This window comes from Heptranchias perlo, chromosome 9, assembly GCF_035084215.1.
Source record: "Heptranchias perlo isolate sHepPer1 chromosome 9, sHepPer1.hap1, whole genome shotgun sequence".
NCBI lineage: Eukaryota > Metazoa > Chordata > Chondrichthyes > Hexanchiformes > Hexanchidae > Heptranchias > Heptranchias perlo.
In genome coordinates, this window is record NC_090333.1 from 36,934,266 (window position 1) to 36,951,345 (window position 17,080).

Here is a 17,080-nt window from a genome sequence, read left to right on the forward strand (position 1 = left end):
TTTATCAAATTTAGCATCCAAAGCACTGGGGCTGTTATTGTGCATGTTATTTTTTCTAAACAGAACATAAAAAGCTGAAACCAATTTTTTGTTGTAGATTTTTGATGGAAAAGAGGTTCCACAGAGAATGGTAGATGGATGGAATGCCTTCTTCTTTGGTGATGTTGAAGAACTGGTAATGTAGTATTTTTGATTCATTACTATATATTTTAGCTTGAAGGTAATGTAGCTGATTACTGGGATTTAAGTTCGGGAAGTCCTTTTCAAATTGTTTAGAATCATAGAATTTTACAAGTACAGAAGAAGGCCATTCCGCGCATCGCATCTGTACTGGTTTTTTGAAAAAGGTAGGTAGTAGAGAAATTGGATGGGATAAAAATAGATAGAGGGACTAAAAAGGTTGGCAGCGCCCAAAGTAGAAAGGTCACCCGGTACAGGTGAGATGCATCCTAGGTGGTTGAGGAAAGTAAGGGTGGAAATTACGGAGGCGCTTGCCACAATCGTCCAATCCTCCTTAGATATGGGAGTGGTGCCAGAGGACTGGAGGATTGCAAATGTTACATCCCTATTCAAAAAAAGGGGAGAATGATATACCTGGCAACTACAGGCCAGTCAGCTTAACGTAGGTGGTGGGGAAACTTTGAGATATTAATCCGGGACAAAATTAATTGCCGCTTGGAAAAATATGGCTTAATAAAAGAAAGCAAGCACGGATTTGTTAAAGGCAAATCGTGTTTGACTAACTTGATTGAGTTCGTTGATGAAGGAATGGAGAGGGTTGATGAGGGTAGTGCGGTTGATGTTGTGTACATGGACTTTCAAAAGGCGTTTGATAAAATACCACATAATAGACTTGTTAGCAAAATTGAAGCCCATGGGATTAAAGGGGCAGTTGCTGCATTGATACAAAATTGGCTAAAGGACAGAAAGCAGAGAGTAGTGGTGAACGGTTGTTTTACATACTGGAGGGAAGTATACAGTGGTGTTCCCCAGGGGTCAGTATTGGGACCACTGCTCTTTTTGATATATATTAATGTCTTGGACTGCGGTATAGAGGGCATAATTTCAAAGTTTGCTGATAACATGAAACTCGAAAATGTAGTAAATAGTGAGGAGGATAGTAACAGACTTCAGGAGGACTGATGAAATGGGCAGACATACGGCAAATGAAATTTATTGCAGAGAAGCGTGAAGTGATTCATTTTGCTAGGAAGAATGAAGAGAGGCAATATAAACTAAATGGTACAATTTGAAAGGGGGTGGAGGAACAGAGAGACCTGGGAGTGTACATACACAAGTCTTTGAAGGTGGCAGGACAAGTTAGAAGGCTGTTTAAAAAAGCATACGAGATACATGGCTTTATAAATGATGGCATAGAGTACAAAAGCAAGGAAATTACGCTAAACCTTTATAAAACCCTTGTTGGAATAATGTGTCCAATTCTGGGTTACCACACTTTAGGAAGGATGTCAAGGCATTAGAGAGGATGCAGAGGAGATTTACCAGAATGGTACCAGGGATGAAAGACTTCAGTTACGTGGTGAGACTAGAGAATCTGGTGTTCTCCTTAGAGCAGAGAAGGTTATAGGGAGATTTGATAGAGGTGTTCAAAGTCATGAAGGGTTTTGATAGAGTAAATAAGGAGAAACTGCTCCCAGGGTCGGTAGAGGACACAGATTTAAGAGAATTGGCAAAAGAATCAGAGGCAACATGAGGAAAAAGCATTTTATGCAGTGAGTTTTTATGATCTGGACTGCCCTACCTGAAAGGGTGGTGGAAGCAGATTCAATAATAGCTTTTAAAAGGGAATTGGATAAATGCTTGAAGTGGAAAAATTTGCAGGGATATGGGGAAAGAACAGGGGAGTGGGACTAATTGGATAGCTCTTTCAAAGAGCTAGCACTGGCACGATGGGCCGAATGGCTTCCTTCTGTGCTGTATGATTATTCTTTGATCTGCTTAGCCCTTTCCTCATACCCTTTCAGTTTTTTCTTTTTGAAATATTTATTCACATGAATTCTCCTTCCAACACTTTTTCTGTTAGGATATTCCACGTTCTAACATTTTCCTGTATTGGAAAAAATTCTCTCCCCTTGTTCCTTTAGTAGTAATAAATTTATGCCCACAAGTTACTACCTCATTGACTAATTGATAAATTTCCTTTATCAATAAACTCTGTAATTTCCTCAAAGAACTCTATGGAATTTGTTAGACATGATTTGCCTTTTACAAATCTGTGAAATACGGCCCTTTTTAATTAACCCATGTTTTTTCTAAGTATTAATTTTATCCTGTAATAATATCTCTGGCAATGGGTAAGCTTCTAATGTCAGGTTGACCAGTCTGTATTACCTCGTTTATTCCCTTCTCCCTTCTTGGCAATCCTCCAGTTCTCTGGCACAGTTTCCATATCCAAGGATGTTTGAAAGATTGTGGCCAGAGCCTCTATTTCCTCAGTGACTTTCCTCAGTATTCTAGGCTGCATACCATCAGGGCCTAGAGCTTTTCCACTTTGAGTTCCACTAAGTTTTTCAGCACTAACTAACTTTTTTAGTGCTACTCCTTATCTACAGTTATTCTTTCTGATTGCTTCACCTTCTCTTGTACCCTTTCCCACTATCGCACCGTTTGTTAAAAACAAAGGCAGAATGCTACTTTAGCATCCTTGCCATTCCTTCAAATTCCACAAGATTTCCTTTTTCATCTCTGGTCCTACCCTTTAACTATTCTTTTATTTTTATGTATCTACAAAATCCTTTACTATTTTATTTTATTTTCCCTGCCAATCTTTTCCATATCTGGTTGAAATTTACTTTTTGCAGTCAAGTACCTTTATCTTTGATTGTTCCCTCTCCCTTTCAATTTTTATATTAAACCTAATTATATTATGGTTGCTGCTTCCTAGATATTCCACCACCGTTATATTACCTACTTGCCCCGCTTCATTTCCTAGAACTAGATCCAGAACTGCCTCTTGTTGGATTGAAAACGTACTAATCATGGTCAATCACATAAAGGTAGTGATAGGTCTTTAGATCGGGGAAATTGTACTAAATTAATTTGTTTAAGTGTCGTGTTTTACAGCTGAAAATGACGACCTTTTTTTCTTGTATTGTACTGAATACCTTTTCTAATATTTCCTGTCACTTGCCTTAGAAAAAAAGGTTGCCCGAACTTGGGAAGAACAAAGAATCAGTGGGTGAACTTTGGTTAGGCCTGTTGCGATTTTACACTGAAGAATTTGATTTCAAGGAATATGTTATCAGCATCAGACAGAAGAAGCTTTTAACAACGTTTGAAAAGCAATGGACTTCAAAATGCATCGCTATAGAAGGTATTTAACTTAATGAATTTATTCAGTTGTGGATTCTCTGTGTCATGTGATACAGTGTCACTAATTACAAAAACAGATTCTCATGCATTGTTCGAAGGACTAAAATCAATTTGGAACTTGGGAAGACTTTGCATTCCTGTCTTTATACAGAGCAGCTGTAATTGTTATTTGCAGTGACTATACAAACAGCCTAATTTTTGCTTTTGAACCCCAGCAACAACCATTATCATTATAGACCAGACTAGAGCATCGTCCCCGATTCCCTTGATTACCTTCCCCCTACCCCCTCAATTTATGGCTAATGTTCCATCCCCTGTTGCTTTCTCCTGAAGGCTCATGGCTATCACTTTGTTTTTGCATCCATCTAGGAATTGATTAACCATTTAATATATTATATGCCATAAAACTTTGGGTTTTGCAGTTGCTTTTTCTGAGCTTTTTTTTGCCCTATTTTTATGTTGAGAACATGGGTAGATGGTAGGAGCAAGAAAAGCCTAGATCTAGCTGACATATCACTTAGGTCAGCGTGTAGTATGCACGCGATAATTTTTTTCTCCTTCTTCTTGTTCTTCCAGTACAAGCTATCTTTCTTCTTTGCCTAACCTCACAAACCATATCCTGCCCAGAAGGATGGAAAGTTGTTCTATTCCTAGGCTACTGCCGGTGCTGCTCATTAGCCAGCTAGCAAGAGATGCTTAAAAGCTCCCTGAAGTAATATGCCTCCCAGCTTTCCCTTTCCTTGTAGGAAAGTGTCTGGCCTCCACTCACTGTCTCTGCTGACCAACATTGGAAACTCTTTGGAGCAGAACATGTGCTTTCACTGTCTCCTCTTAGTTGATCTTTTTGATCATTTGTAATGAAGCCACCTAACATTTTGTCAAATATTTCAGTTCCCCATAATGTAATCTTCCCTTTTTGCCCTTGCATGATAGTTAATAAACAGATAGTATTTTCTGTTAGTTATTAATTTTCTTCATCACCAATGTTGTTTGTAGCTAAAACAACCTAGTATTTTTATGTTGCTGTTGTCAACTGATCATGTATGAAATTTCACATTGGTGCATCACTATCTGAAAGAAGTACCGATGAAATGGATGAGAGTTACAAAATTATTAGAATATTCTGAGGTCTTGAAATTCAAATCTAGCCTCACCATGGGTAGTATAAATTTCTGATAATTCTGTGATAGCATATTGAAGGGAGTTAATACCATCTTAAACCCTTAACAAGATGCAGTGATGCCAGAATTTGTTTTCCAGATCCTTTTGATTTGAATCACAATCTTGGTGCTGGAGTCTCAAGGAAAAGTAAGTCCTCTTTCATTTAGGCTGATCCCAAGTTTTTTACATCAAAAGACAATGGGCTTAGTTCTGATACAGATGTTTGCTCTCTTTGCAGTGACCAACTTTATTATGAAGGCTTTCATTAACGGCCGCAAATTATTTGGTACACCTGTATATCCACAGCCTGGCATGGAAACAGTATGTGTATACAATTTTTTTTACTCGACCTTCTTTCTTGTAGATTGAATAACACATTACATATTAGTGACTATTAATATCAAATACAGCTATTAGAAAATGTATCTATGTCAGACTGTATTGTGCATAGTGTTTGTATGGATTTTACCCAGTGAAAGAAGGCTGAATTGATGATGCCATGAGGTCATCTTGTTTTTTTTTAAAAATCAAATTCTTACATGTAAAGCTCAACTAATTTTTCGATGTGGTAATTACTGACATTTTGTTGCCCATTTCAACCTATTTTTCTCACAGCTGAAGTTAGATATCCTTGAGTTGGCAATTTCAGCAAGGGTCTTGAGATCCAGATAAATGATGGGAAGGAGGGAATATCAGGGGATGGAAGTTATGGAGAAAATCATGGTCATCTAACCTCCACTACTGGAGTCCACAGTCTGGGAGGCTGCATAGATACTGATATTGGATTGAAAAGAAACAAAGTAAAAGATACTGAGAAAGAAGAAAAGGAAAACCTGGAGGAAAGAAGCAATATTGAGCAGCAACAGAAACTTGCAGCTATATAGCACCTTTTAGTGTAGAAAAACATGCCAAGGTGCTTCACAGAGGCATGAGGAAAAATGGATGCCAAAGCAAAGAATGCAAGGTTAGGAGGGATGATGAAAAACTTGGCTAAAGAGGAGGGTTTTGAAGAGGCTCTTTAAAAGGAGAAGTGGGGGGTGGAGAGGCAGAAAGGTATAGGAAAGGAATTCCAGAGTATGGGCCCTGGGCACCTGGGCTGTGGGTTCTGAGAGCCAGTACAGGTCTGCAAGGACAGAGATGATAGGCGAACAGAACTTTTTGTGGGATAGGTTACGAGAAGCTTTGGATGAGCTGAAGTTCATGGAGGGTGGAGGATGGGAGGCCGACCAGGAGAGCACTGATGCAATTGCGTCTGGAGGTGCGAAAAGCATGGATGAGGGATTCAGCAGAAATGGACTGAGGTAGGCGGGTGAAGTTACATTAGTGGAAGTAGGCAGTCTTTGTGATTTAGAGAGTATATGGGGTTGGAAACTCCGCTCAGGGTCGAATAGAATGCTGAGATTGCGAACAGTAGCTAGGGAGAGGAATGAAGTCATTGGCGAGGTCCAAAGAAAGACAATGGCTGCGGTGGAAATTGCTACTCGTTCAAGATTGGAGTTAGATAAGCAGTCTGATAGCACAGAGGCTGTGGAGGAGTAGAGGCAGTAGTGGGAGGTAGAGCCGAGTGCCATTAGCATACATGTGGAAGCTGACCCCATGTCTGTGGATATCGCATGTAGATGAGAAAGGGGGGCAAGGATGGATCTTTGGGGGACTCCAAACTGACCGGAAGAGAAGCCATTGCAGAGATGCTGTAGCTACAACTGGAGATAGGCGAGAGTGGAACCAAGCGAGGGCAGCCTCATCATTCTGGACAACAGTTTGAGGAGGATGGTGTCATTGATTGTGTTGAAATCTGCAGAGATCAAGGAGAATAAGGAACATGATGCATTACAGACATTTAGAGTATGTCATTCATGACTTTGATTAGGGCCGTTTCAGCTGAAAGAGGGTAGAGGGATATGGGTGGTGAGAAATACAAGGAAGTTGGTCGGAGATGGCCTTGTTGGTGATCGAGACAATGGGAGATGGTGAGGTCGCGGGAGTAGGAGAGCTTGTATGGAGGGAAATGTTTAGGGAGGGCAGTTAATTTGAAGGAGAGAGGACAAGGGGAGTTGAGATGGAGATTGAAGTCTTCCCCCGGTGAGGGAGAAAAGAAGGGAGGATATCTTGGGTTAGGGTTTGCGGGGAGGGGGGGTTACAGGCGAGGCGAGAGCACTGGAACAGGCTTAGGTTCTCTGAGGAGTAGGTGCCAAAAGAGTAGGAGATGCCAAAATGTGACTTGGTGATTAGAGGTAGGCGTGGAGGTTTCGTTAAGCAGAGAAAGTTTAAAAAAGGGTAGAAAAAAACACAGAATTAGAATGAAAAAAGCTAATGAGATAAAGCAAGTGAAAATTAGAGATGAAGACAACAAACTTAAGAACTGAAGAAAGCAAAACCTCTTTTTTTTAAATTTGAGATAAGTAAATTTGCTGTTTCAAACTGTTTCTATCCCTTTAGATTTCGTGTTTGTTGCTCAGTGAACAAATTCTGTTTTTTCAGGGGTTATTTATATCCATGATCATGTGATCAATAAAATTGAAATTGTGAAAATAACTTTTTTAGGATTACTTTTTCGATTCGAAAATCTTGACTGATGGGGAATTGGCACCGAATGATAGATGTTGTCGTATCTGTGGAAAAATTGGACATTACATGAAAGACTGTCCAAAGAGGAGGAGGTAAGAAATAACTTGCATTTATATACCACATATTTCATATCCTTAGACAATCTCCAAATGCTTCACAGCCAATTAATTAGTTTTGAAGTGCAGTCACTGTTATAAAGGCAAACGTGGCAGCAAGATCTCTCAAACAGAAAATGAGATAACCGATGGGTAGGAGGGAGAGGTTTAGGGAGACATGAGAGCATGGTTTTGCCTGAATGATGGAAGTTGGCCACAGGGAGAACTCCCTGTTGCTCTTCAGATAATGCTATGGTATCCCTTACATCCACTTGAACAGGCAGATTGGGCCTCAGTTTAACATCTCATCCAAAGCACGGTACCTCTGACATGTAGTGCTCCCTGAGTACTACAGTGAAGTGTCAGACTAGACAATGTGCTCTAACCCTGGAGTGGAGCTTGAACCCACACCTTTTGACTCAGGTGAGTTTGCTCCCACTGAGCCAAGCTGACACTTTGAATTGTTGAAGTTTTCAACTGGAGTATATGATCTGAGAAATGGCCTTTTCATTGCTCCTCTTTTTGCCAAATCCCAACAAACAGAAGGTGGGCCTGCGGTGGGCCAGCAGCATGGTTTTAGAACTTCTAAAAAAAATTGTATTAAGGTTTTTTTCTCTCTCTCCCTCTCCCTTTATCTCTGTATCTCTCCCTTTCTCCCCCTCCCCCTTTCCTTTCTCACTCACTCCCTCCCTGGTGATGGTAACTTAATTTTGAGTATATGGTAGTTGTCCAGCTGCTAGTTTGATTCAATTATTTTTTTATATTTTACAGTAAACCCTGCAATACTGGATGAAAAAATTCCAGACTCCTGGAAAACTATACTTTTTGCTGCCCTGTTATTTTAAATTTGTTTTTATTTAAACGACATGCTGCCAAAACTGGGACAGGTGGCAGCCCAAAATTCACCCTTTGCTTGCTACCATTTTTAATTTAAAGGATTGTAGCATTGATTGTATATATGTTGTGTTTAGAATGAAGAAGAAAGAAAACGAGAAAGATGAAGAGAAGGATTCAAAGGAGGAAGAAAAAGAACCAAGAGAAAAGCGATGCTTTATCTGTGGTGACACTGGTCATATGAGAAGGGACTGTCCAGAATACAGATCAGCCCGACCACGGAACAACATTGTGCCTGGTAATCAAACTATTTGTTTGGGGGCAAGAGATGTATCTGTATTTTGTCTTATGACTTTTTGCGCGCACTAAAGTTAGTAAGAACTGTTGTTGTTCCCTCAAAATCTCTAGAAAAAAAATTTTAAAATACAGTTTTTCAGTGATGCAATGTGTTGATACAAAGAATAACAATGCAGGTTTGTGCCTGTAATTCTTCTGCTTGCTGTGCCCAATCTTGGTAGTACTATTAAGGAAGATCAAAGGCAGATATTCTTTTTCAAGCGGGACAGAAAATTGGAGAGTGAGTCACCCCATGCTGTTTTCTCACTTCTAGGAAATTCTAAAACAAAGGCAACTTGCATATATATAGTGTCTATAAATTAGAAGACACACAGGTCACTTCACAGAAGATGGATACCAAGCAGTGGGGGAAGAGTTAGGAGAGATGACTTAAGGCATGACTGAAAAAATAGTTTTTTAAATGTGAGGGAGAGTAGTGAGGCAGAGGAGATTAGGAAATTATAGAATGGTATTGCACAGGAGTTGATGGTCTCTTTGCCTGTCTTTGTCCCAATGTCATCACCAAAACAGCTGGCAGCAACTCTTCTTTAAAAAGCCCATTCTGGATCTCTCAGTCCTCTCCAGCTATGGCCCCATCTCTAACAGCCCTTCATATCTAAAGATTCTCAAATATGTAATCATCATCCGCCTTAATGCCATTACTCCCATCACTCCCTGTTTGAATCTCTTCAGTCCTGCTTTTACCTATCCCAAATCACTGACACCGACTTGGTCAATGATACCAATAATCTGTGCAGCAGACAGTGGACTTTATTTCTCCTTGACTTCTCTATGGCCTTTGACACTATTAACTACTCTCTTCTCCACCCAAGTAATTCCATTCCTACCTTTACTGCCCTAGGATTAAACTTCCTGGTCTGTATGTAACACCCCACATGATGCATGTGGTGTGTTACATTGCCTACTGAACCTTCTGGGTAGAAACAGATTACAGTTCTTAGCCCTTTAACAGCACTAGTAGAAATAAAATTCCATATTGATAGGGATAACTGTGCATAAAGAAATTAAGTGAATAGAAATGGGTACATATTACATATATTGAAATAGGCCAGCATTGGGGTAGTGGAATGATGTACCATTTTGGAACTTGAGACTTTTATGCAATGGAGTGGCGGAACATTGATTGAATTGCTCTTCCTTGCATGGCAAGTCCCCACACGAAGTGACGCGGGGCCAGGCATTTCCCTGCAGTGAGAGAGAGAAATTTGAAGGCCTAGTTATCCTGAGCACCATTAACATGACTCTTTGTTACCAGCCTATTAGTGCAAGGCTCAAGTCCATTCTTTTCTTCAGGTGAGGTGGTGTAGTTCAGGTAAGATGATGTAGCAAGGCATGATTTTAGTGGAGAATAAAGAAGCAATTACAAAAGTAAAGAAGCATTAAGTAATAAAAACAGTGCAAGAATTCAATAGTAGCAATATTATTCAATATTAAATATTCATTTGTAGCTGCTGTATTTGGTATCTCGACAGAGATTGTGTTTTTTATCTTATAGTTCCTCAGGCTACACGGAATCTGACCAATATACAGACAATCGCAACTTCCCAGCCATCAGCTTCACATTCAGGACATCAGGATTACCCACAACGCACCAGGCAGCCCTCAGAATGTGTGAGTAATTTGTTTTTGGTGCTTTCATAAAGTATTATAGTTGCACAGGGTTTCCTCCAGCATAAAGAGACCCTACATTGAAATTGGCACGTGTCGTATTTTTCAAAACAAATATTTTAAAGCATGCCACCGTGGATAAACCCTTGGTTGTATCTGAGTTAAAATTAACAATATTACATAAAGGTGAACAGTGTCACAATATGGAGGAATCTCTATACTTTACAGCTAAACAGTTGTGACATATTTGTATTTGAAAATGGTTTGTCAGATAAATCCTTTTAGAATATTATCTTTTCCCCCACCCTTCCCACACACAATATTTTGTAAGTTATTTCCTCCCCTATTAAAACAAGGTTTAGTGAAAGAATGTTAGAAACTGGAAATCCGTTTACTGCAGCAATAGTTTGTCTCATTGCTTTTTTGTTTCTAATTTTCAGTCAGAACCACATCAGACGCCTCCTTATTCTCCTCAAACTGCGCACCAGCAATTAACACCAAATTCATCTCAAACAGCTTCTGTGTCCCATACACCGACCCAACAGGCTGCTTCTCAAAATAAGCTTGCACAGACACTTGCTCAACCAACCCATCAGGTTCAATTGCCCTTGTTTCCATATGCTCAGCCTCATCCAGGTCAGTATTCCAATCTTCACAGCCTGGGCCTAATTCAGTCACACCAACCACAGCACCAGGTACAAATGCCCACTAATTCTTGGCCTGCTGTCCTTCACTCTGCAACTGGTAACCATCCCAACATCACTTTCCCTATGCGGTCTAGCAGCAACACAGCTAATCCCAACAGTATGAATCTCAATGATCCTAGTATCATCTTTGCTCAGCCTGCTGCCAGGCCCCTGGGTATCTCCAACACTCCTCACGATGGACAGTGGCACAATCACATGACTCGCAGCACACTAGTGGGAAATGGCACTCTGGGAACTTCAGGTATCTTTCTTTTTCTCATTATATTAATATGTAGTTATTATTCTTCTAATGTGCACTGTAATGGACATGCTTAATTTTAGTTTTATAGTTTTTACTTTCAACAGGTTTATAGTACATGTACTTATTTTTTTATGTCAGGTACTATCAAGTAAAAAATTCATTCCTTTATGACTAGGCCACAAATAACAAACGAGGGTAAGATTATCAAATGTAATGATAAATGAGCTTAAAGATGTGCAGCACTGTTGACAATTTGTGATGCAGCACTTCCCTGTTGGTAAACGCTACACTACAGAGACCAGAAGATGCCCAGCCTGTGCTGAATTGGCTGTTTTCGGTTGGGGTAGTTGTTGGGGTGCTACAGTTACCCTTGGAAGCTGGCTGGCTCTTCCCCCCCCCCCCCCCCCCCACACCCCCCACCCCTTTCCATTCCAGGGCCACTGATTTGGATACAGTGACCCCTGCTGAATATGCGCACTTGTATGGATGTCAGGTGAGGACAGGATTGGTTCAATATCTTGTCTATGCTGTCTATCTCACATGTGAAGAATGACACTGTAAGGTTGCTGGCACCTGCAGAATCCTACACTAGCAAGAGTTAGTGTGTCAAGAGAGGAGGGAAGAAAATGAGCAAAAAACTAAAAATGAATCATGCTTTTGGGAGAACTTGCGATTTCTATATGCATCTCATACTGCAACAGTAGAGAGCCAGTAGAGTAGCAAAATACAACCGTTTACTATGGACAATATTTTGCAACTTAGATTACAAAATTACAATATAAATTACACACACACAAATATCTAGTGTCACCATCAGTATTCATTTCATAAAAGATTATGACCGACATCAAGCCCTTTGTGTTTTTTTTCGTGAATGTTTCATTTTTAAGGGATCCCAACCATAAACCTCATTGCAATAATTATTATTACATGTCCACATGTACCTCCAACAGAAACAAAAAAGGAATAATTAAGGATTCTGGGCTGTTTTTGTAGAGTAGTTTAGCCTGTAATTTTACTCTTCCTTCTCATTCCCCTCTCTTTTTCCATCCCCAAATAACTCTGTTTATAGTTATTTTGAAAGTCAACCGTCAATGACAACACTTTTAGCTCATTATTACTAATATAAATTTATCTCATGAAACCCTATTCATTGGTTTTTGTCGAATTGAATTTCTTTTTAGTACTGTTAATATTTGACAAAATTTTGTTTTTAACAATATGTTGAAGTAAAGTAAGTACATCTTGGGACAAAATGTGTTAACAAGCTACCCTGCTACGAGGTTTAAAAAATTGTGCCAGAAATTGCTGTGAGTGACGAACGACCCGCACTTGCCGCTCCTTACGTACTAACTTACCCACATTGTTTCCGCGGTCTGTCCTGCGGGAACCTCCTCTAATGCGAACCTGAATAGAGTCCGGCGTTAACTCCCGCGAACCTAGGACCTATGGGGCCGACGAGAGGATCGCGCTCTCCCCCAACCAATCAGATTGCAGCATCGTTGACAAGCCGCGAAGAGTCAAAACCAGGAAGTGCAAGCTGCAACAGTAAAAACATCGTAAAATCAGTTAGAAACAACGAAATAGAGAGGGTAAGAAATATCAAATTAAAAGACAGAGATAAAAGAGATACAAAGAAAAAGTTTTAAAAATTTAAATATTTAATTTTTTTTAAAATGTCCAACAACTATTAAAATCGCAATGAATCAGACGCCACATTTTTAAAATTTAATTTTCACCAGTGAGGTTGTTTGGCAGTCATTAAGACTTAGCTGTTAAAACTTGGTTTGGACCTGATATATTTGAGCATTTTTTTTTTGTCTATTTTAGTGGGTTCTTTCTGCACGTTCCAGCGACAAGTTCACGCTCCTCCGTTGATTTCAATGGAGAGCCAGCCAGTGAGCTGACAATCCACGGAGCTCTCTCATCGCAGGCGAACCAAGAAGAGCAAGTTCCAAATTTCTGCGTTTGACTGCACATGTGCGGTCGCCGGAACTTGCCCTTCGATTTGGCCTTTAATAACAGTGAGCGCTGTTCGGTTCACTGTTATCTTAAAAGCAGTTTCTGTCTCATTATTACAGAGGATACAATACTACAGAAGAATTACATGCAGTTTGCAAAGGGGACAAAAAAATGCACTTTACAGGCTTCTTTAATTTTCATTTTAAGCAATTATTTCTTACAACAAACATTTTGTCTTTTTTTCTTCCACTGAAACATAGATCAAAGGTTTCAGGGACAATTTGCAAAACTAAATCCTCCACCCATACCTTGGGAGCATCATCCTCTTCCTCATTTCCAAGCACCGTGGCCTTACAGAATGCCTCAGAACTTCATTCAACAGGGAAATACGAACTATCCTCAGCAGAACAAATCCTACTATTCTCAAGGTACCAATAACAGCAAGCCATTCTGATCAGAAGTTTAACTGTTGCAAAGTAATAAGGCAGGTAAATAAAGGAGCATTGCTTCTCACTTTATATGTATCCCCTAGAGTATTGTCGTAAATGGTTTTGAGAACAGGAAGTATGCCCTATACATTTTAGTGGACCCTATGTACATTTCACCCAAATTATAATGGTCCTTGGGAGCCAAGAATTTTTCATGTTAAATCACAAGTATTAAGATCCCTCAGTTCTGTGATCCAGGATTTGATGGATTGTAGAAATTGTGCTTCTAGCTGAATGGATGGAAATCCTTGAGCACGTTAGTTCTGTTCTCTTTCTCTCATCCCGATTGATCAAGCCTTTCTGTGATACTGTGCATATGCACTGTATAAATTGTGATGTGGAAGCTTATGATAAACAAGTCCAAGACTGAGCAGATCCGACAGGACAGGGAATAGGAGGATCAAATCCCATGAAAAGCTGTAGAATTTTGTAGACTGAGCGAACTAGGTCTTGCTGCTGGTTCAGTTGGTAAAAGCAGCATGTAACTGAGCCATACAGACCAGAAGGTCTTAGGTTCAATTCCTGGCATGTGTTGGGTTGGTAGATCCTAGCCAGGTGGCAGTATGCCTGCTATAATTGACCTCTGCGCCCCTGAGCTTAGAAGGGGGTAATTTTCCAGGGCTCTCACTCCTGACTGCTATCCAGCGAACCTTACTGGAGTGTGCATAATAGTGGACATCGAGTCAGAATATGACCAGGCTTGGCTGTGATGCCTGCCCATGATCAAGTAGCCTGCCAAAACACTCTGTCTAGGTTCACACATGAAGAATGACCACTTGTATAAAGTATTGGAAGTCGAATGGTGCTCTTGGAACTGTACTCCAATAGAAATCAATGGCCGAGAAATTGGTTTTGTGCCGGAAACCGGCGCGGTGGACAGCGTGCCTGGAACCTGCGCCCAAAAAGTTGGGCTCGGGCCTCATATCCATAAAACTGACCAGCAAGCTGCAGACGCAAATCGGGAGATGCAGCTCGTCAGTCGGGGCCTTTGTAAAATCGGCCGGCTTGGACTATGTGCTGGCCTTCAGGTAGGTCCTGAGAGGGGTTGGGCAGGAGAAAGCGGGAGGGTTGGGGTGCGCCATGGGGAGAGTGTCCCACAGTCCCAAGGAGCACTCCTGATCCTCCTGGCTCCATATTAAGGTAAGTTTTTTTTTAAATGTTTTAAATTATTTGCCTTTTCATCGCTGGCCTCCAGCAGTTCCTTTAAGGCCACTGGTTAGGGCACAGTAGACCCAGAAAAACTGTGCGGAGCATGGGTGCATGCCCCTCCGGTTTCTGCCAATTTTGGGAGCTGGGCCCTAAAAGAGGCGATAGGCCCTGATTAGCATATTCAAGAGACCGAACGCTTTTTTTCAGGCAGGTGCCCTGGACGCTTGGAAATTGCCAGATTCCAATTTGGCAGTCAGCGCACTTCCGGGGTGGGGGGGGGGGGGGTGGGGGGATCGGGCGCAGGATGCCACTGCTTGAAATTCATCCCCTGAGCAGTCATTTAGCGGCCATCTATTGGGTGCAACATGGGCCAATTTCTTCCCCAGTGCCTTCAGAAGAGAGGGAGGGGATTATTGGCAAAAAAAAGTCTGACAGAACATCTAACTTGAAAACAAACAATGAGGAGTAAATGTTGGTAAGGATGGAAACAACATGGAGGAAGAAAACTGTGAAAATACCAAGAAAGGAATAGAAAAAGTATTAAACAGATTAAAGAGTAATCAGAAAAAACCACGGAAGAGAATGCAGCAGGAAAATAATTTTGGCAAGGAAGGAGAATTTCCTTTAAGAAAAGTAAGGACATCAGCTTGAGAAAGCTAGAGGGAGAACCTAATGTAAAGTGTAGCTTTTTAAAGTTTGTGTCCTAGAAGCAGTTTTTAAACTTGTTGTGGAATCTAGATGTTGTTCCTTCTGTCCTTCCAATTAGATGTTGAAACAAGGACCCCATCTAACTGTTCCTATGGTTCAGGTGTTAAAGATTCCCTGGCACTATTCGAAAAAGAGCAAGGAGTTATCCCAGTCTCCTGGGCAATATTCTCCTCTCAACCACCACAAAAAGCAGATTTACTTAGTGAAGATCCAATTACTATTCATGGATCTTGCTATGTGAAATTTGGCTGCTGTATTTGTCTACTTAACAACAGAGACTGCACTTCCAAGTAATTTATTGTGTGATAAATATTTTGGGTTGGTTCTGAGAGTCATGGTAAGGCACTGTATAAATGCACGTCTATTCACTTGTTCAGTCTTTTTTATTTCTATGCACCAATGAATTAGGTAGAGGTTCTGTTCGACCCAGTGCCAGATTTGGGTGAGGGGAAGCAAAACTGGTGCATTAGTTCCTAATCCAATGCATCTGTTCCCCCTCCCCAGTTGTATACACAGTTAGATCAATCATATCTGCAAACCATGAGGACTGAAACAAATGGAGGGGGTGGGGCATAAGGGCAGAACTTGCATTTATATAGTGCATTTGACATCCTTAGGATGTCCCAAAGTACTTCACAGCTAATGAATTACTTTTGAAGTGTAATCAGTGTTGTTATGTAGGCAAAGAATGCAGCTAAATTCACAATCAGCAAACTTGAGTTTCTCATCCATATAATGGCGAGTTCCACAGAGCTTCTTTCATGTGTGCAAAGCAATTTGTGTGCACCTGCAAAGATTGAGAGTTATGTCCCATTCATACGTGTGTGAAGATTTTTTGAACATACTATTGCAATTGAAGTCATCTTCAATTTTAAGTTGCTGGAAACACCATGCGTACCATGTTTACATACTCACAATGTAGATCTGAAGTCAGTGTGTCTGTAAAACCTGTGAATGTTCCTATTTTGGCAGGTCCTACGATCCACAGTAACCAGCGTTTTCCAATCATGCAGCAAGGAAGAATACGGATGAACTACATTCAGCAAAAGAAGTGACTTAAATGGAAATCCACACCATAATATACAGTTACAGAACCTTATTCATCTGGGAAGGGGGGAGGAGGAAATTATTTTAAGACTGTTTTTAAACTGTATGATTTGTACATAGACCAAACCTGATTGTAATTTTTACTAGTTTTTTGTCGTGATGCATCACAATGTGACTTATGATACAGATCACATCTATTTTAATGCCTCCCATTTTTGAAGGTGGGGTAAAATCATTTTTTTGTTTGAAGCTGATGGAACTGTGTAAAAAAAGAAAACGCTTTTAAAAAAAAAACTGGATTTATTTTCTCTGTTGTATTCATACTTTGGCTGCCTCAGACTTTGTATATGGTTCTTAAAAAAAAAATGAAAATATGGTTTAAAGATGGTCAGCTGTATTCAGAGCAAAAGTATATAGTGCCAAAAGCCTTTTAAAAATAAACTGTAGCTTTTTAATAACCTGGTATTTTACTGTAATTATTTGCCTTCTGAACTTCCAAAGTTTAGTGCATACAACCTTTAAAAGGATCAATTTCATCCATTCTGTATTTCATGCCGTGTCAACAGTGAGAATTGTTATGAATGTTTCTCAGCTGCTGAATTGAATATTACATTGAACTTAAGAAATATAAGTTGCCAGTGAAAGGCAATTAGTGAAAAACAAACACCAGCTCTGTCTCCCAATTTCATCCCACTTCTCCTGAAACTCCCTCTTCAAATCCTTCCAGTCTGGCTTCTGCCCTTCTGACAGCACCAAAACAGCTCTAACCAGTCACAAATTACATCCTCTGTGATTGTGACCATGGTGCATTATACCTCCTCC

At 40.3% G+C, this 17,080-nt stretch overlaps 1 protein-coding gene across 3 annotated transcripts in view; it reads left to right on the top strand.

Moving 5' to 3' along the window:
- The window catches only part of tut4 (terminal uridylyl transferase 4), an 80,986-nt gene extending 64,270 nt beyond the window's left edge, over positions 1-16,716 (top strand). For 2 of the 3 annotated variants that reach the window (XM_067990199.1, XM_067990200.1), the window contains 10 exons: positions 98-175; positions 3,157-3,334; positions 4,594-4,641; positions 4,733-4,815; positions 7,039-7,154; positions 8,129-8,289; positions 9,844-9,959; positions 10,397-10,904; positions 13,127-13,294; positions 16,184-16,716. In XM_067990199.1, the coding sequence (XP_067846300.1) occupies positions 98-175; positions 3,157-3,334; positions 4,594-4,641; positions 4,733-4,815; positions 7,039-7,154; positions 8,129-8,289; positions 9,844-9,959; positions 10,397-10,904; positions 13,127-13,294; positions 16,184-16,266 (1,539 nt within the window). In that variant the 3' untranslated portion in view covers positions 16,267-16,716. Of the gene's footprint in view, positions 1-97; positions 176-3,156; positions 3,335-4,593; positions 4,642-4,732; positions 4,816-7,038; positions 7,155-8,128; positions 8,290-9,843; positions 9,960-10,396; positions 10,905-13,126; positions 13,355-16,183 lie in introns of all 3 variants that reach the window. The other variant, XM_067990201.1, reaches the window with a different exon arrangement.
- Positions 16,717-17,080: the final 364 nt, after the last annotated feature.